An 18,008-nucleotide genomic window follows, 5' to 3' on the forward strand; every position below is an offset into this window, starting at 1 on the left:
GGAGGAGACAGACATATGACAAATCAATTCATACGTGGCTGAGGCCGGGACAGAGGCCGGTGCTGGGACAGAGAAGACTAAGGAGCTGGGAACGAGAGAGGTGGTGGGACCTGGAGGTCCAGGAAGCCCTTCTGACAAAGGGACTTTAAAAAAAAAAAAAAATTTATGTATTATTTGTTTTTGGCTGTGTTGGGTCTTCGTTGCTGCGCGTGGGCTTTCTCTAGTTGGGGCGAGCGGGGGCTGCTCTTCGTTGTGGTGCGCGGGTTCCTCATTGCTGTGGCTTCTCTTGTTGCGGAGCACGGGCTCTAGGCGCTGGGGCTTCAGTAGTTGTGGCACGCGGGCTTCAGTAGTTGTGGCTCATGGGCCCTAGAACGCAGGCTCAGGAGTTGTGGCGCACGTGCTTAGTTGCTCCGTGGCACGTGGGATCTTCCCGGACTGGGGCTCGAACCCGTGTCCCCTGCACTGGCAGGCGGATTCCCAACCACTGTGCCACCAGGGAAGTCCCTCACAAAGGGGCTTTTAAGCCAGGAGCTGGAGGAGGAGCAGGAGTTAACAGCCAGGCGGGCGGGAGGGGAAGCCTGTAGGAGGCCCGAGGAGTCAAGGGGCCTGTGTTGAGGAGACAATTTACACAGGGGCGTGCGGGGTGAAGGGTAGGAAAGAGATTCGTTTCTTCTAGGAGCTGAGAGAAGGCCAGCGGAGCAACAGGGTGGGGAGGCGGAGAGAGAGCATCTGGAGGCGGAGGCGGGAGGCCACGGTGAGGAATTTGAGTTTTATTTTCATTGCCATGGGGCTGTATCAGAGCAAGAGGGGCTGCTGATGCCATCGTTCCAGGAGAGAGGACTCGGCTTGGACGCGGTGGAGATGCGTTTGGGGCGTGGAATCTAGAGACGAGGTGAAGTGGAGGGTACACAAGAGGCGGGTGGTGTGAATGGCTCCCAGGTGTCTGGCCTGAGCCCCTGGGTGGGTGATGAAGGCGGCAGAAGGGAGGGAGACCTGGGGGAGAGTGTGGGGCTCTGTTTGCAACTTGCCAAGTTTGAGATGCTTGTGTCATCCACGTGGAGACGTCTCAATCCGGGGGTCTGGAGCTCAAACAGAATGTCTGCCCTGGAGACACAGACTTGGGGTCCTCAGCATACAGGGGCATTTATGGCCATGGGAAAGGGTGGGCTCGGCTGGGGAGAGAAGAGGGCCCAAGGTGAACCAGGGAGGTCACCACTCCCAGATCAGAAAGAGGAGGCAGAGTCAGAAGTGACTTAGAAGGAGCAGCTGGAGGGAGCAGAGAGAGGGAAACCAGGAGTGTGATGCAGGAAGAGCCAAGAGGAGCGAGTGTTTTGGGAGGAGGGCATGGCCCAGGGTGTCTAATGCTGCTGAGAGTAGGATGGGGGGAAGGCAGCCCTTGTTCGGGAGCTGTTGAGGGGACTGAGCCACCGGGAGCCGTGAGGGCAAGCACCCAGCCCAGCGCTTGGCACATAGCGAGTGCTCCATAAGTAAGCTTACCTACTGTCATTACCAAACCCCTTACGCGCATCAGGAACCCAGCAGTGGGCACCCTCCTGTGGGTGATGAACATTAACCTAAGTCTGGAGCCACAGGAGCTGGAGCTGGAAGGGGGGCCGCCCTGGGGAGCTGCGGCCTTCAGCACAATCCGGTGGAACCTGTCCTCGTGCAGCCTGCGGGGAGGGAGCTGCGGAAATAAATATTACCCCCAGTCTCCTCCTGTCCAGCTGGGCCCCCCAGGGGCCGAACCCCAAAGGAAGCCTGCGGGCACGGGGGCTGGGGAGGGAACACAGCAGGCAAGGTGAGCCTCGGGGCATGAGGCAGGACGGACAAGGATGCAGAGTGGATCCGCAGGGCTACTGTGACGGTCCAACGCAGGTAGTGTCCGTGGCCTGTCCACCTTTTCTCTCCGCATCTCCTGTGTCACCACACCCAGCCACCCCATCTTCCTAGAATCGACCAGCAGGCCTCCTAGATGTAAGTCCTCCTGCAAGTCCAAGGAGACCGTGGCCTCTGTGGTCAGATCACTTCTGTTGCCTGACGGGTCTCCCCACCGCCATTTCTGCCTGGTCCTGTCCCTTCTCCACCTGGTGCCAGAGTCACCTCTTAAAACCTAATTCCAGGGCTTCCCTGGTGGCGCAGTGGTTAAGAATCCACCAGCCAATGCAGGGGACGCGGCTTCGAGCCCTGGTCCGGGAAGATCCCACATGCCGCGGAGCAGCTAAGCCCGGGAGCCACAACTACTGAGCCTGTGCGCCTAGAGCCCGTGCTCCGCAGCAAGAGAAGCCACCGCAATGAGAAACCCGCGCAGCGCGACGAAGAGTAGACCCCGCTCGCTGCAACTAGAGAAAGCCCGCGCGCAGCAACAAAGACCCAATGCAGCCAAAAATAAAAACAAACAAACAACCCCCCCCCCCTTAATTCCAGGGACTTCTCTGGTGGGGCAGTGGTTAAGACTCCGCAATCCCAATGCAGGGGGCCCGGGTTCGATCCCTGGTCAGGGATCTAGATTTCACATGCCACAACCAAGGAGCCCGCCTGCTGCAACTACGAGCCAGCGCAACCAAATTAATTAATTAATTTTTAAAAACCTAATTTCAACCATGATCCGTCTCGGCTTAAAAAGCCTCCAGCAGGGGCTTCCCTGGTGGCGCAGTGGTTGAGAGTCCGCCTGCCGATGCAGGGGACACGGGTTCGTGCCCCGGTCCGGGAAGATCCCACACGCCGCGGAGCGGCTGGGCCCGCGAGCCATGGCCGCCGAGCCTGCGCGTCCGGAGCCTGTGCTCCGCAACGGGAGAGGCCACGACAGTGAGAGGCCCGCGTACCGCAAAAAAAAAAAAAAAAAAAACCTCCAACAATTAATTAACAAAACAAAACAACAACAACAAAACAAAACCATCCAGCAGCTTCTGTCTGCTCACCTGGGCCCGCAAGGCCCTCGGCGTGGCCCGATCCTTCATGTCTTGGGGTCCTGCCTCCAGAAGGCATTTCTCTAAAACAGCTGCCCCCGGCCCTTTGGGTCACATCCCCGCTTTGTCTCCTGCTGGTCTTCAGCACAGCCTGAAACATTCTTCTTTGTGGGCTTGGTTACTTACGGTGCATCTCACCACCCTCCCAGGGAGGTACAACCTTGCCTCCAGATCCTAGTACAGGGCCTGGCATGCAGAGGGTGCTGAAGTTTGCTGGTTGACTGAATGGACTGAGACCACGGAACTCTGAAAGACGGAACGATTAGACTTGCATCATCTGGTGAGTAAGATGTGGGGATTAAACTTAAGCCGGCCTGATCCAAAACCTACACAGTGCTCCTGGGAGGGAGGAATGAGAGGGGTCCCACAAATGTCCTAAAGATAGGAGGGCAATGAGGGGCTTTGCTGGAATGTGGCAAGGAAGAGCCCGGGGACCCCAGCCCCGGGGAATGATCAGACTGCTTACATGTTAGGGAAGGGTTCCTTTGTGCAGAGGGGTTCTTGAGGCTCAGAGATGGCAGGGGACTTGGCCAAGGTTGCGTGGCTGGTTAACGGCAGAGCCAGAACTCAGACCCAGGGCTCCCAATGCCTCCTTAGGGGAACTGGCTGGACGAGGCAGCAGCGGCCTGCGTAAGGGAAGTTTCATTTCAGGAGGCGGCATAACACGGTGGTGGTTTTCTGGCATTCGATCTTCCTGCACCAGCTGTGTGCACTGGGGAAATTCTTCATCCCCTCTAAGCCTCCTTTCCTCATTTTTAGACGACGAAGCAAAGGAGCTGACGTTCATGAAGCGCTTGTTGGATGCTGGGCACACGGTAAGTCCTCAGTATACGTTAGCTCTTTTCATCATTATCTGGGTCTGGGGTCCACAGCGGGCTGTGGGTGGGAGCTGGCTGCCTGGGGGGAGGGGGAGAATACCATTGAAGGAGGGCTGACCGCGCGCCAGGCTCTGTGTCACCTCTCTGAGTTCTGAATGTCTTTGGGAAGCTTCTAGGCTCTGAAGAACGAAATGGCTCTAAGGGTTGTAGGTTCTAAAGATGACGGTTCCAAAGACACTTGACTGAAAGTGACTGTCACTGAGCCCCGCTGATGTGCCCCTGCTGTGATGAAAGGCACTGAGAGATGGGATCGGAAAACGCAATGAAACAATCTTCATGCTTGATCAGTCAGAGAGGATCTTCAGCCCTGCCCCTCATCTCCACCTTCCGAACCCAGGAAAAGTCCACTGGTGAGAATCCAGCTCTGGACGTGCGCTGACCAGATGGGGTCGCAGCCCTGCCACATCCCAGCAGGGTGACTGTGACTAAATCTCTTAACCTGTCCAGGCTTCAGCTTCTCCATCCGCACATTGGGAGACATAACTCACAGACTTGTCCTGACGATTAAAGGAGATAATTCAAGCTCTTAGTATAGTGCCCGGCCCCAAGAAAAAATACACCAAAAGTTGAGTATTATTATTTTTGCTACTGTATCTAGTCCTTTCTTATTTCCCAGAAACGTCAGGTCAATTCACATTGCAGTGAAAGACAAGAAGAAAAGTCGACCCCTTTCCGAGGCCTGTGGCCCTGATGATAAAACAATGCCAGTTACGATTTTCAGAGCCTCAGCTACACAGCATGGGCCACTCGTTGCCATGTGAACCTGACCCACCAGATAAGGCAGTCAAGCGGGACCTGTAACTGAGCTGTGTGTGAATATGCTGCCGTGGGGTGTGCTGTTACTCGGGGACAGGCCTAACTACTGCCACATCCACTGTGCCACAGGTAGGGACAGATGTTGGGCTGGCTCACATGAGGGTAGGGAAGGGTCCCACACTTCCCAAACAGCTGGTCTACCCACCGTTACTGGTCTGAATGGGCTTTACCACCAGCACTTCTGAGACCATCTAGGTGCTTGCTCCCTTGTCAAGGACTATGATGGGTCTGAGGATTTTGTTTAATTTTTTATATATTTATTATATTTTATTTATTTGGTTGCACCGGGTCTTAGTTGCAGCAGGCAGGCTCCTTAGTTGTGGCTTGTGGGCTCTTTAGTCACAGCATGGGAACTCTTAGTTGCGACATGCATGTGGGATCTAGTTCCCCGACCAGGGATCGAACACAGGACCCCTGCATTAGGAGTGCGGAGTCTTTTTTTTTTTTTTTTTTTTTTCTAGGCACGTAGGCTTCAGTAGTTGAGGCATATGGGCTCAGTAGTCGTGGCTCGCGGCTCTAGAGCGCAGGCTCAGTAGTTGTGGCGCAGGGGCTTAGTTGCTCCGCGGCATGTGGGATCTTCCCAGACGTGGTGCGCTGGCTTCTCATTGCAGTGGCTTCTTTTTGTTGCGGAGCACAGGCTCTAGGCACGGCTTCAGTAGTTGAGGCATATGGGCTCAGTAGTCGTGGCTCGCAGCTCTAGAGCGCAGGCTCAGTAGTTGTGGCGCAGGGGCTTAGTTGCTCCGCGGCATGTGGGATCTTCCCAGACCAGGGCTCAAACCTGTATCCCCTGCATTGGAAGGTGGATTCTTAACCACTGCGCCACCAGGGAAGTCCCAGGTCTGAGGTTTTACCTTACTTGCAAACACAAGTGAGCCTGCCACAGGTTCGTGCATGCTGGCAGAAGACAGGAGATTCCTGGGTCAGAGACAAAGGACCATTATTCATGGCACAGTAAATAGCACGATCATCAGCATATTAACGTCAGTCCTCTTGTCCCCAGGTCCTGTGGGGGTGGCACCAATGATCTAGATAGACGCCTGCACACAGTGGACTGTGGTATGGGAGAGGACGCTAAACTTAAGAACGCAAGTCTTTTCTAATGACTGCCCTTTGCACTGGAGGGAGATTCTGTCTCGGTCTTCCATGGCTAGTCACTGTACCAATATCCTTGGGAAGAGAGTCCAGGACAAAGGCAGTCAGTTGCCTCGCTTGCAAAATGCACAGAACCTCAAGAGATCCCTGGAGAATTGTCTTACAGTAATATCCACCCCTCATTTCTACACTGTCTTGGCTTTGGGCGAATTTTCCCGTGAGTTCACCACTCTGTTGGCAAATCTGATCGACAGAGGCTAGGACCCAATCTGTTCAATTTGTGTCATCAGCACTTAATTAAAGCTGCTACCAACAGAACGACGAACAGCAAGATGAAGCCAGCTTGCAGTACTGCCCTCAACCATGCCTCCCAGATGAGCAAGTCCATAAAGCATCACATCTACCTCAGAAAGCCAGGTGGCTCGCTCCTTAATTCTCCGCATCAACCTTTCCACCTTGGCCCAGAAGGCATTCAGGAGAGCCTCAGTTCACTGACCAAGGTTGCTATGGATGATAGATTTCTTCTGTACTTCTTCCTTGCAGGCTAGAGTCTGTGCAATCAGTATAGCTGCTGCACCTGGGTTAATGCTGCCAGCCATGAGTAAGAAGGTCCTTTTTCTCTGACCCAGGAGTCTCCTGTCTTCTGCCAGCATGCATGAACCTGTGGCAGGCTCATGTGTTAGTTTGCAAGTAGGCTAAAGTCAAAGATAAATTTCAAGTCACTCTGTTTTCTGGAGAGAGACAAGTTAATGTGTGACTTCCACATCAATCATACAGTCTCAGGGGTACTAGTGGTGCTTCTGGGAAAAAACATGGCGCCCCCAAGTGGGACTTACATCAGCTAGGGGGGGCTCAGGTTGACAGTGCCTCCCTTCAAGTCCGTAGGCCTTAGGGCTTCCAGCCCAATCCAAATAATTAAGTCTAGTCCTTGTTTTTGGAGGACTTGGCTAAGGGCAGTTAGTCCTGTTTGTCCATGACGCCAGCCAGATGCCATTCATCTACTCCATGGCATGACTGAGTGGTGATAGCTTCAGGATTGGGCCTGGGATCTGTATCTGGAGGTGATGTTGTTGACAGGTATTTTCTGTAGGAGGTGCAGGAGCTGAGGCTACCCCCTGCTGCTTCCAATCTCTTGGTAAGGTTAAGCAGAACGGCAATCAAATCAAGGTCACAACTGTCTAGTGGAGCATGGCAGACTCAGCAGTCAGTAAAATTTAAGTCACTTGAAACAGTTTGGGCGAGTTGGACCAAGATGTTGTCCTCAGTGAAGAAGGCTCCAAGTGGTTTGGAAAGACAAAGACTATAAGTGTCTTTCTTTCCCTCATTTCTCCCAGGGTCTGAGGTGTCCCCTCCCCAAGTGCCAAGGTTTTTATTCTCCCTCCACTGTCACAAAATCGATGTGTTCTGTTCTAGTAGTTAGAACTTCACCTTTTTCCCAATCATCTCCTACTTACACTTTTCATCTGGAAGGGTCAGGTGCAAGAAGGACAAGGACATTTTTATAAAACATACAGCAGCCCCCTATGTCCCACACTCTGCGTGTAGGCCACTGTTGGGGGACTCAAAGAGAGAGGTGTGCGTGCCAAGTGCTCCAGGTATTCTCATGATCTAGGACCGTGTCAGTCAGATAAGAGAATCCAGGTGGTTGAGAATCCCCTAGGCCCCTTTCTGACTGGGCTATCAGCCGGAGTTGCACCAATCAGGCTGACCTGGGGTTGCTGTTAAGGGAAAGAGAGAAGCATTAGGTCCAGGAATGGTGAACGTGGAACGCTAAATTTTCAAAACTGGTCTATATAAATCCCACCCCTCTCATCTCAATCATTATGAAGGACATGGCCTAGATGAGATGGTCCCATCCTGGGGACAGCCACATTCAGTTATTGAATGGCTGTACTAAGGTGTGTGGACCAGGACGGAGAGCCAGTAATCTCTCTGAGCTAATTTTTGAGGAGCTATTTCAATGCTCAGCAGTACCATATGCTTGTGGATGACAGGGAGGATAGAAGGACCACCAAATACCTAGACTATAGCCCATTGTTGAGTGGCCTGAGATGAAAGGTGCACCATTGTTTGACTTCAACTGGTCCAGAAAGCCAAAAACATTACACAGATTAGTCCCAAGAACCACAATGGTGTGACCAAAGTTGGCTGATTGGCCTGAAACAGTGCCACTGTAACCTGAAAAAGTGTGAGACACCATCCATAGCCCCAGGAAGGAGTCAAAGGTTCCATGCATTCAATCTCTCAGGAGTGGGCGGGGCAATGCCTCATACACTGTAGCCTCCTCTTCACAGGACAAACAGATGAACTTTTGACCAGGATCACAAATCTGGCATGGAGTGGTGGCTTCTGCGTCAGCAGCGTAGAGTCCTTCACTTTGTGCCCACTCTGTGATGGTGGACGTGTTGCCATATCTGGTATCATGATGGGTCCAGGCAGAAATGGAGACAATCTGGGCAGCGCAGGCTCGAACAACAGCTTGATTCATGTCAGTCTCATCAGAGAATGGGCCTTTAGCATGGGCATCTGCATAAGTGATCTAGATAGTTTGATCAGCCACGATTTGTTTCCACAGTTAGCTGAGAACATTGCCATCCAAAGCCCTCTATTAGGCGGCAGGGTCCTGACATTATCTATCTCACATTTGGGGACTCCTTGACTCAGCAACCACAGCAACATTGCTTTCCAGCTGGAGCTGCAAGGTTCACACCCTTTGGCTGACCTGGGCTTGAGTTGGTCAGTCTTGCTAACGGTTTGGCAATTTCGTTGATCTTCTAAAGAACTAACTTGCAGGTGAGTTGATTTTCTCTAATCTATTCTAGTCTTCCTTCTGCTTGCTTTGGGTTTAGTTTGCTCTTTTTTCTAGTTTCTTAAGGTGGAAGATTAGGTTACTGAATCGAGACTTTTTTTTCTTTTAAATATAAGAATATACAACTATAAATTGCCCTCTAAGCACTGCTTTGGCTGTATCTCACAAGTTTTGGTATGCTGTGTTTTCATTAATCTCCAAGTAGTTTCTAATTTCCCACGTGTTTTCTTCTATGACCCATTAGTTATTTAAGAGGGTGTTTTTTAATTTCCACATATTTGTGAATTTCCCAAATTTCCTTCTTTTATTGATTGCTAATTTCATTCCACTGTGATCTGAGAACATACTTTGTATTATTTCAACCCTTTTAAGTGTATTGAGACTTGTTTTATGGTCTAGCATATGGTCTGTCCTGGAGCATGTATATTTGAGAAGAATACGACCTGCTGTTGTTGGGTGGAGCGTTCTATAGATGTCTGTCAGGACTTGGGCTTGACTTGCAGAGCCGTGACTTTTCTTTTAAAGGAGACTACATTGATAGAGGGTATTTCTGTCCCCCTGTCATAATAATGTCTCATTTTTGCCTTGTTTTAATAGAAGAGCTAGGAGAGTTTTCTAGGGCAGTGGAGCTGATCACAAGAATTTATCTAGATTTCTTTGGGGCACCTGTAGCAGTACTGTAAACCTAAAGTAAGACAATAGGGGCCCAAAGAGTAATAAATGCCTCATCTATGGTTTCCTATGGGAGTTTGTCTCAAGGAAATTTCCCAGAAGAGGGACAAAGCTCCCTTATAGCAGCCAAGACCCATTAGGGGGGAAAAACTGAGACCTTTTACTGTCATCTCCGAATAGATATAAGATTCGCGTGATAGCCTGTAGAAAGGGCTGAGCTGTAAGATGACCCAGCTGTTGTCATTCTTCCTTACCAAGCATCACATGCCCTGCCCCTCCTATCCCAAGTGAGCCAGCAAAGTTCTAATGATTCATCTAGTTTCTTGTCCATAGAAGTAGTGAATTTCCCTCCATTCATGTTTAATATGTGTGTGCATCTCTGTAAATGCTGCCTGAAAGGAGGTGGAAACTTCTGTACTCCCAGGATGAGTCTTTTTTTTTGGCTGCATTGGGTCTTTGTTGCTGCACGTCAGGATGAGTCATTGCTTGTTACAGTGGGGCAGACCTGGACTGTGAGGCTACCTTTCCACTCCCAAACCCCACCCAGAAGAGAGTAGTTGTCATGAGGAATAAATGAAAGGGAGTAAATGGGAGGATGAGTGTAAGGATATTAGTTGGTGTCAGACAGGATAAGCTGCTGAGTGGATATTGGCCATTATGATGACACAGAAGCGTGCATTGAGGAATTCGGTGGGGGGTGGGGCGTGCTGGGAGCCGAAGATAGTAGGGACCTGGAGGGTCTGTGCGTATAGGCTACAGTCCAAGAGTCCCTATAGTCAGTTTGGCAGAACTGACCTGGCGTCAGGCCCTGAGTCAGGTACACTGCTGCCCAAGAGGCTGCTGGTAGATGGACCGAGTGACGTGGAGCACAGGGCTCTTCAAGGAAGCGGGAGGCAGGAAGGGTCAGAAAATGTAAGTTCCAGGGAGTCTATGTAGGAGGAAGATGGGGCCAGGAGGAGGGTACTCTATCTTCAGGTAAAACTGAAAGCATGTGCCGCCAGTCAGAGAAGGAGATTGTCGATGGGATTACGGGAGTCTAAGTCCTAGCTCCTTCTCCACTGCCCTGGTGTATTGCCTTGAGGCACTGCAGGCTGCACATCTGGGGACTGCTGCCTGCTCCACCTGGCTTCTTCAAACCTACTAAGGGAGAGGAGGTGTATGGAAAAAGAACAAAGAGAAAAAAAAAAACCCACCAAGGCCAATGGTCAGGGAGCACTAGTAATTTTAACAGCAACCCACTCAAGAAGAGCATAACGGTCACAGGCATGTGTAATAAACCCCTCATCCCCACCCTCCAGCATGTATCACTCAGTTGCGGCTGGAACCGAAACCGCGCATGCCCAGCACAGCGATTTCCACCCCCCCACCCCGCGGTCAGCTGGCTTTTCAAGGGTTCAAACTTCAACAAAACAAAATGTCTTCTTAGGGGCTGACTTTGCATCAGTCCCAGGCCTTTGGGTGGGGAAGATAGGGGGTGGGCAGACTGGAACACCGAACGTGCAGAAGGGGTGGGGTCCTGAAATAAGCTGAAAGGCAGCGAGAACGATCGCCGCCTGGCCTGCCTTGCCAGTTGAAGTGAGAAGCACTGAGGCCCCAGGAGGCTCCACACACGCGTAAAGGGGCCGTTTGTTATTATCAAGGGTGTTGTGATGTTGCCACTGCCCCGCCTGCCCCGGGTCCTGCCAGTGCGGAAAGGGAAACTCTAGGGAAGGCGGAGGCCAGCGGAGATTTCTCAAGCCGACTGGTCCCCTCCCTCCGCGGCGGGCAGGAAGAGCGACTCTGCGAAGCCACTTCTGGGTCCTGTGACTTTGAGCGGCATTATCACGGAGACGCCCCTCCTGAGGCCTGGCCAGTCGAAAGTTTTTGTCCACAGGCTCACACCGAGGAGTGCACCAATGGGACAGGGTCTAGTCTGCGGCAGACACACCCCACTCTGGGCATGGCGACGTCGGAGCACACAGGGCGTCATTTCCGCCCTCATCTTCGGCCCCACACGGAGGGGGCGGAGCCAAGCGGAAGGCGCGCTGCTTGTGCGTCACTTCCGGTGAGTCTAGCGGCGACAACGGCAACATGGCCCTGAACGGATCTGGTGAGGACTTGGGCTGCGGGGGTCTGTGGCGGCGGGTTGCGGGATGCAGCCTGCTTCGGCAAGACCCCCCGGTCCCTTGTACCTCTCTTCCCCCAGAAGTCGACGACTTTTCCTGGGAGCCCCCGACCGAAGCGGAGACGAAGGTGCTGCAAGCGCGGCGGGAGCGGCAGGATCGCATTTCCCGGCTCATGGGCGACTACCTGCTGCGTGGTTACCGCATGCTGGGCGAGACGTGCGCGGACTGCGGGGTGAGGAGAGACTCGGGGCGTGGGATCCAGGATGGGGCCGCGGACCAGGCCACACGGCCATTGACCAGCGCTCCCCTCTGGACCCCATCGCCCGGCGTCTCACCCCTGCCCCGTGTGCTTTCTGGCCCCTAGACGATCCTCCTCCAAGACAAACAGCGGAAAATCTACTGCGTGGCTTGCCAGGAGCTCGACTCAGACGTGGATAAAGATAATCCGGGTGAGGGGTCAAGTGTGCTTGGTGAAGAAGTGTGGTGATAGAGGCTCAGGAACAGTAGGTGGGAGGTGACAGTGGTATTTGTGGCTGAGGCGGGGGTGAGTTGCTTTCTCCTTTCAGCTCTAGAAAGGACCATTCATTCAGTAAGAGCACTAAGCACCTACCGTGTGCCAGAGATCATGGAGAGTCTGAGCTTATTAGGCATAGTTCTGATGAGAGAGATGAAGCAAGGGCATAAATAACTCTGATACAAAGAAGAAGATGGATAAATTGCCTTATACTGGGGCAGGGGAGACATCTCAACTAGAGAGAGCGCAAAACAGTAAAGAGTAGGGAAGTGGCTCAGGGCTGAGGTGAGCCAGGTATCCTGACCATTCCACTGGCTTTTTCCTCTTGTAGCTCTGAATGCCCAGGCTGCCCTCTCCCAAGCTCGGGAGCACCAGCTCGCCTCTGCTTCGGAGCCCACCGTGGGCTCTCGGCCTGCCCCTCAGCCCCCAGTACCCCGTCCAGAGCACTGTGAGGGAGCTGCAGCAGGGCTCAAGGCAGTCCAGGGGCCGCCCCCTCCTGCTGTGCCTCCCAATGCAGATGTCGTGGCCTGCACACAAGAGGCTCTCCTGCAGAAACTGACCTGGGCCTCAGCTGAGCTGGGCTCTAGCACCTCCCTGGAGACTAGCATCCAGCTGTGTAGCCTTATCCGGGCTTGTGCTGAAGCTCTGCGCAGCCTGCAGCAGCTGCAACACTAAAGAACCCCTCCTGAGAAAATCCCTGTAGAAAAACAGCTGTTCCTCTTGTGTGATTTGTTCTTTTCTTGGTTCTGAGTGTGCATGTAAGCCCCAGCTCTGCTCGTCTTTTTCCTACTTTTGGCCTCTCATGCTATCACAGTCTGATCTCCTTGATGCCCTGAGAGATGAGTTGGGCTTGTTTCTGCTCAGTTTCCCCACTCAAAGGATGAGGCGGGAGAGGACTATGTGATACTCTTATTCTGATGAGGAGGCCACAGCCTCCTCAGAAGCGGAAACAGAAGGCCTGGATCTCTAAAGGAACCCTGCAACCTCCTCAGCCATCCAGTGCTCATTCCCCACCCTTGAGTGAGATTTGGGGTTCCAGTCCCCTTGGTAGCTTCCCCTCCTTCCCCCGAGCATCCCGACACCATCATCCTATCCCACCTCAGGCCCAGACCAGGTACTCAGATACTGACAGGGTGTCAGTCAATTAGGGATCAATTATGGACTTACCCTCAGTCTCCTGACCACCCCCCCCCTTTTAGATCTTTGAGAGTTATAGTAAGGCAGAATAAATAATTAAAGTGTTGTGTGGGGGGGTGGAGAACCGCGAAAGAACCGCACGCTCCGCTTTTGCCCTCTTCCTTCACCCCTTTTTCTTGCTCCCCTTCTATTGGTGGCCAATTGCCTGTTCTCTGCTCTCTGTGACCTGGGGCAACGTGGTCACATCAGCCGTTGCCCTTTTAAGAGAGGCCCTGCCCACACGGAGGGGTGGGCAGGGGGCGGAGTCGGAGGAATCGGGTAGGAACAAAGCACTCCCTGCGGGCGGCGGCTGGGCTCGGCTGGCGGGGCCACGGGGTGCGGGGCCTGCGGGCGGCGGCCCGGGCGGAGCGTTGGAGGGAAGGAGGCGGCATCCTCCTCCGCCGGTCCGGCCATGAATGGGCTGCCTTCGGCCGAGGCGCCGGGCGGCGCGGGCTGCGCCCTGACCGGTCTCCCGCCGTTACCGCGCGGCCTCAGCGGTCTTCTCAACGCGAGCGGGGGCTCGTGGAGGGAGCTGGAGCGCGTCTACAGCCAGCGCAGCCGCATCCACGATGAGCTGAGCCGGGCCGCCCGCGTACCGGACGGGCCCCGTAACGCCGCCGGCGCCGCCAACGCGGGAACTGCCGCGGGTCCCCCTGGCCCGCGTCGCCCTGTTAACCTGGACTCGGCGCTAGCGGCGCTGCGCAAGGAGATGGTGAGTAGCCCTGCCTCGGTCAGCTGGGCGTTGCGGGGTGATGGGGGCTGCCGCCGAGCTTGAGGGTCCTGGGGCGGGGCGGAGCACATAAGGCAACGCGCTGTCTGCGTCTAGAGGATCGGCAGAAGCCAGTTGGGTCAGAGGGGATATGGTAACAATAATTATAATTACCGTTTATGGTAATAGTTGCCATGTATTTGTTAATGCCTTACTAGTGTTATTTCATTCTATTCTGCTAGATAAATGTTGTCCCCATCCTGCAGGTAGGGGTCAGTGACTTGCCTAAAGATTCAAAGCTTGTAGATGGCATCTGATGTCCACAAAAACCTGTGCTTGGGAAGATTGGCTAGGGCGGTGGCTTCGACCCCAACCCCAGCCCACTCTCAGTCTTTTGCAGGTGGGCCTGCGGCAGCTGGACATGTCCCTGCTGTGCCAGCTGTGGGGCCTGTATGAGTCGATCCAGGACTATAAGCACCTGTGCCAAGACTTGAGCCTGTGCCAGGACCTGTCATCCTCCCTGCACTCAGACAGTTCCTACCCACCTGATGCTGGCCTTTCTGATGATGACGAGCCTCCTGATGCTAGCCTGCCCCCAGACCCGCCACCCCTCACTGTGCCCCAGACGCACAATGCCCGAGACCAGTGGCTGCAGGATGCCTTCCACATCAGCCTCTGAAGAGCGAGGGTGGTGGGGGGCATGCACCCATGCAAAAGGCTCAGAAACTCACCCCTCAGCAAGTATTCAGACTATAGTGCCTGCTTTCCCCCATACCACCTCACCTCACAGGAGGAGGGCAAGGCCTGGGCCCCTTGGGGGCAAAACTGCCTACCCTCTCTCTCCTGTCTTGGGTTAGCTGGCACTGGGGCAGGTACCTGGGCTACAGCCTCTGCCCATGGCACTGGACCTCCACTTCTCCCACGTGTGTACTTCAGCTTGGCCGACCTTCAGTCTGGCGGTGGGGTCCAAAGCATCTAGCACTCCCCTTGGCATCTCTGGGACTGGGATGAGTGCCTGGCTCCTGTCTCTTCACCTTTTGCTGCTATTGGCAGCTGCTGGCTCAGGGGCATCCCACCTCTGGTCCCTGGGTTCCACGGCCCTAGACAGGGGCTCTCCAGGACCCATTCCGGAACCACCCACGGCCGGGAGGGCCAAGGCTCCGCGCTGGATATTTAAGTTTAGGGGCCAGCCTCCTGGGCGCATAGATAAATAAATAACTGTCTCAGCATTGTTGCGTTCTGACTGCCTGGCTCAGGGGCGGGAAGATAAGCGGTGGTTCTGGCAAGTGCTGCCCCGCGCTCCGCCAGCAGGTGGTGCCCGAGACCCCGAGTTGGAAGAGGCTCGGCGGTGGCAGGGTGCGAACCCTCGCTCCCCGGGCAGAGTCGCCGATCTGCCGATCGTTCCAAGCTGCCCCAGCTTGGTCCCGCGGTTGGTTGTGTGAGTGCGGGCGAGTCACTTCCCCTCTCTGGCCAGAGGCCTGGAGCTCAACCCCCCTCCCCACTCGCTTTGGGCTTTCCTGGCCGGCCGGGGAGGAAAGAGAAGGAGCCGCCCTTCTCGAGGAGAGAAACTTTCCACCCCGAGTAGGGGCGGGGTTGGGGCGGCACAGGAAATGGGTGGGCCCGGGCTGGCGGGCCGGGCCGAGGGGCCCTAGGCGAGGGAGGGGAGGGTGCCTCCTGGAAGGGCCTGGGACGAGTGAGTGACCTATGGGCGGGAGGGAAGAGTTGCAGAGGCAGAAGGGGGGCGAAGTCGCAGGGCTCCAGACCTCCCCAGAGGCCAGACAAGCCCCGGAGGGGAGATGGGGGCAAGCCTCTGGGCTTGGATGCGTGAGACTCCCAGCGGCGCCGACACCCGCATTCTATGCCTGGCTTCCCCTCAACAGACCTGGGACCTTCAGGGTTGCATGTAAAAGGCTTTCTCTTACAGAGGAAACGGAGAACCGCGATGCTGGGTCTAAGGAGCTAAACCCGGTGTCAGGTTCCCTCCCCTCCCCCAAAGAAGCCTGAACATTTGCGAATGGTGGGTGCTAAGGCTTCCACACACACAATACCCCACAGCTTCCTGAAAGGAAGAGACTCTGGAGAGGACCTCAAAGTTGCGCACTTAGGCTTACCGGCTGCTCGTTCCCATGCCTCCTGGACACAACTCAGCTGACACTCCTGGCAGATCAGACGTCCTGTTCAAACCGAGTATTTATCAAGGACCAGGCTTCTGTCCATTCACAAACCTAGCAGAGCGTTCACACTGGCAGACAGAACAGGCTGATGTGCTGCTCTATGGCAGTTCTCGTAACTCTGCGCCTGACACCTGCAGCGGCTCATTACCGAGCAGGCAGCCCGGCGGGCTGGCGATAAGGGCTCTCTAATCTAGGTGTGAACAGAGCGGTTAACGCCCCGGGGCAGGCTTCCCAGGGGAGGGAGAGTAAACACACACTCTTTTCCGTCCATGATAACGGATTTCGTTTAGTAAGACCGGCAAAATCGGCCAAGTTCTACACTAAATGCTTTCCAAGGTTTCATTCTCAATGATGTAAAAGATGGAACTATAATTATCCCTATTTCACCGAGGTGAAAACTGAGGCTCAGAGCGGTAGTACTTTGCCCAAGGTCACACGCTTGTTGGAAGTCATCTGCTTGTGGGATGTTGGGACTCCCTTCCCACTTGACAGCTGGAGAGTCAGGTTCTGAAACTGGCAAGCGGGTGCTGCCCACAGGTAGGGCCACCCGGGTTGGCCCCTGACCCTGCTCCTTCCTGCTCTGGTTAATACGTTGGTGGCAGCAGGAGTCTGCCTCTCCCCAGTGTTGAGGCCAGTTGGCTCTGGCTCAGCGCACTGTCATCCTTCACGTTTCTTCTCCTTTCTGGGTCTCTCTTTCTCCAGCCTGTGAAATGGGGCCACCAGTACGTACCTCCCAGGGCTGCGGTCAGGAAGGGAGGCGGCCGGGGCAGCGCTGGCGAGGGCGGCACCAATTGCTGGTGGCTCCCTGCCCTGGCCCGCGCGCCCCCGACCCGGCCCGCGCCTCCACACCGCCTCGGCGCGCAACAAAGCGGGCGCTGCGGTCCAGGCGTCCCCCTCGCCCCTCGCTCTCCCTCCCGCGCGAGGCCCCGGAAGCCGGGCCGCCCCGCCCTCGCGCTCTCGCCCCGGCCCCCGCCCCCCGCCGGAGCCCCGCCCGCCTTCCGACGGGGGTGCAGCTCCAGGAAACGTCGCGCTCGCCGCTCAGCGCTCCAGCTACACGACGCGCCCCAGACGACCCCGCCGACGCAGCCGGGCCACCCAGCGGGCCCCAGGGGCGGCGGCGGCAAGAGCGGCTCCGGGTCCCGCGCCTCGGACCCCTCCCCACGGACGGGGCGGGCGGCGCCGATAGGAGCCCGAAGGCCATGGGGACCTGGGCCAGGCCAGCGATCGCGGGCCAGCGGGAGCTCCGGGTCTGAGGAACGGACGGCGGTGGCGGCAGGGCCATGACCTCGGTGTGGAAGCGCTTGCAGCGCGTGGGCAAGCGGGCCGCCAAGTTCCAGTTTGTGGCCTGTTACCACGAGCTGGTGGTGGAGTGCACCAAGAAATGGTGAGTGGGAGGGAGGCCTGGGGGACTCCCCAGACTGGCTGGGACCCCATCGGCCTTGGGGGCCTGAGAACCCCGCCCCCAGTCCAGTGACCAAAGAGGCCGCCTACCCCAGCTTAGGCCCTGGTGACCCAGGCACAGAGAAGTGCCAATGCAGCTTGTGGCATCCCCAGAGCTGAGGGTGTGGGCAGCCTTTGGGGAGTGGAGGTCAGGGCTTGCAGGCCTGGGCATCTGTCTGGGCCCACACTTGCCTCAGCTGCACTCAGGGCTGGGGGAAGGGAGGCCTCCTGGTTTTGGCCAGAGGGATGGTTCAAGGTGGCATCAGAAAAGGGAGCAAGTTTTGTCAGTCTTCGGACGGAGGGGCTGGGACAGCAAACACCATGGCCCTAGTCCAGCTCAGAACAAGGATGCTGCCCCTTCCTCCGCTGCCTATTTGTTGAACCAGAGGAACCACCCGCCCCTTCAGCCGGAGTGGGCGCTGGGAGGCTGGATCCGTCTCCACAATATCCTTAAAAGGGGAAACTGAGCGCTGGGAGGGATGGGGAGGGAGGCGGGGAGCAGCTTAAAAGGGCCTGAGGACTGAGGAGGTTGTGGGTCGGTCGTGGAGGAGAGAGCCGGGGGAAGGCAAGGTGGTGGGGTGGGGGGAGATAGGTAAGGGGGTGCAGGACCTCCCAGCCCAGACTGTCAAAGGACCCGGGGCACCTCGTTCACATTTC

At 55.5% G+C, this 18,008-nt stretch overlaps 3 protein-coding genes and 1 long non-coding RNA gene across 16 annotated transcripts in view; all 4 read left to right on the plus strand.

Annotated features, from left to right (window-relative positions):
- Positions 1 to 3,145: 3,145 nt before the first annotated feature.
- On the plus strand, positions 3,146 to 6,394 carry LOC102995637 (uncharacterized). Its single transcript, XR_449275.4, has 4 exons — positions 3,146 to 3,246; positions 3,726 to 3,781; positions 3,954 to 4,729; positions 5,661 to 6,394. It is a non-coding gene; the product is annotated as an uncharacterized lncRNA (long non-coding RNA).
- Positions 6,395 to 11,181: 4,787 nt separating this feature from the next.
- On the plus strand, positions 11,182 to 12,562 carry ZNRD2 (zinc ribbon domain containing 2). 2 transcript variants are annotated; one of them, XM_007128177.4, is made up of 4 exons: positions 11,182 to 11,322; positions 11,419 to 11,570; positions 11,703 to 11,787; positions 12,184 to 12,562. In XM_007128177.4, exons 1-4 carry the CDS (start codon positions 11,304 to 11,306, stop codon positions 12,525 to 12,527), a joined length of 600 nt encoding a protein of 199 aa, XP_007128239.1. In that variant the 5' UTR covers positions 11,182 to 11,303; the 3' UTR covers positions 12,528 to 12,562. The 2 variants fall into 2 exon arrangements, with proteins under 2 accessions (XP_007128239.1, XP_023989127.1); XM_024133359.3 differs by having other exon boundaries at positions 11,289 to 11,570.
- On the plus strand, positions 12,562 to 14,966 carry FAM89B (family with sequence similarity 89 member B). Its single transcript, XM_007128176.3, has 2 exons — positions 12,562 to 13,740; positions 14,138 to 14,966. Exons 1-2 carry the CDS (start codon positions 13,441 to 13,443, stop codon positions 14,414 to 14,416), a joined length of 579 nt encoding a protein of 192 aa, XP_007128238.1. The 5' UTR covers positions 12,562 to 13,440; the 3' UTR covers positions 14,417 to 14,966.
- Positions 14,967 to 16,978: 2,012 nt separating this feature from the next.
- The window catches only part of EHBP1L1 (EH domain binding protein 1 like 1), a 16,177-nt gene continuing 15,147 nt past the window's right edge, over positions 16,979 to 18,008 (plus strand). For 8 of the 12 annotated variants that reach the window (XM_028482996.2, XM_028482997.2, XM_028482998.2 and 5 more), the window contains exon 1: positions 16,980 to 17,295. In XM_028482996.2, the coding sequence (XP_028338797.1) occupies positions 17,192 to 17,295 (104 nt within the window). In that variant the 5' untranslated portion in view covers positions 16,980 to 17,191. Of the gene's footprint in view, positions 17,296 to 18,008 lie in introns of all 12 variants that reach the window. The other 4 variants (XR_003678011.2, XM_028483002.2, XM_007128182.4 and 1 more) reach the window with 4 other exon arrangements.

The sequence above is a fragment of the Physeter macrocephalus genome, unplaced genomic scaffold (assembly GCF_002837175.3).
Source record: "Physeter macrocephalus isolate SW-GA unplaced genomic scaffold, ASM283717v5 random_1, whole genome shotgun sequence".
Lineage (NCBI taxonomy): Eukaryota > Metazoa > Chordata > Mammalia > Artiodactyla > Physeteridae > Physeter > Physeter macrocephalus.

What these genes read in the sequence shown, in the direction of transcription:
- ZNRD2 (XM_024133359.3), top strand. Translation starts at nt 11,304, where the DNA reads ATGGCCCTGAACGGATCTGGTGAGGACTTGGGCTGCGGGGGTCTGTGG. An exon ending in AGACGTGCGCGGACTGCGGG is followed by an intron (nt 11,571 to 11,702) that starts GTGAGGAGAGAC and finishes TCTGGCCCCTAG; the next exon opens with ACGATCCTCCTCCAAGACAA. An exon ending in CGTGGATAAAGATAATCCGG is followed by an intron (nt 11,788 to 12,183) that starts GTGAGGGGTCAA and finishes TTCCTCTTGTAG; the next exon opens with CTCTGAATGCCCAGGCTGCC.
- FAM89B (XM_007128176.3), top strand. Translation starts at nt 13,441, where the DNA reads ATGAATGGGCTGCCTTCGGCCGAGGCGCCGGGCGGCGCGGGCTGCGCC. An exon ending in CGGCGCTGCGCAAGGAGATG is followed by an intron (nt 13,741 to 14,137) that starts GTGAGTAGCCCT and finishes AGTCTTTTGCAG; the next exon opens with GTGGGCCTGCGGCAGCTGGA.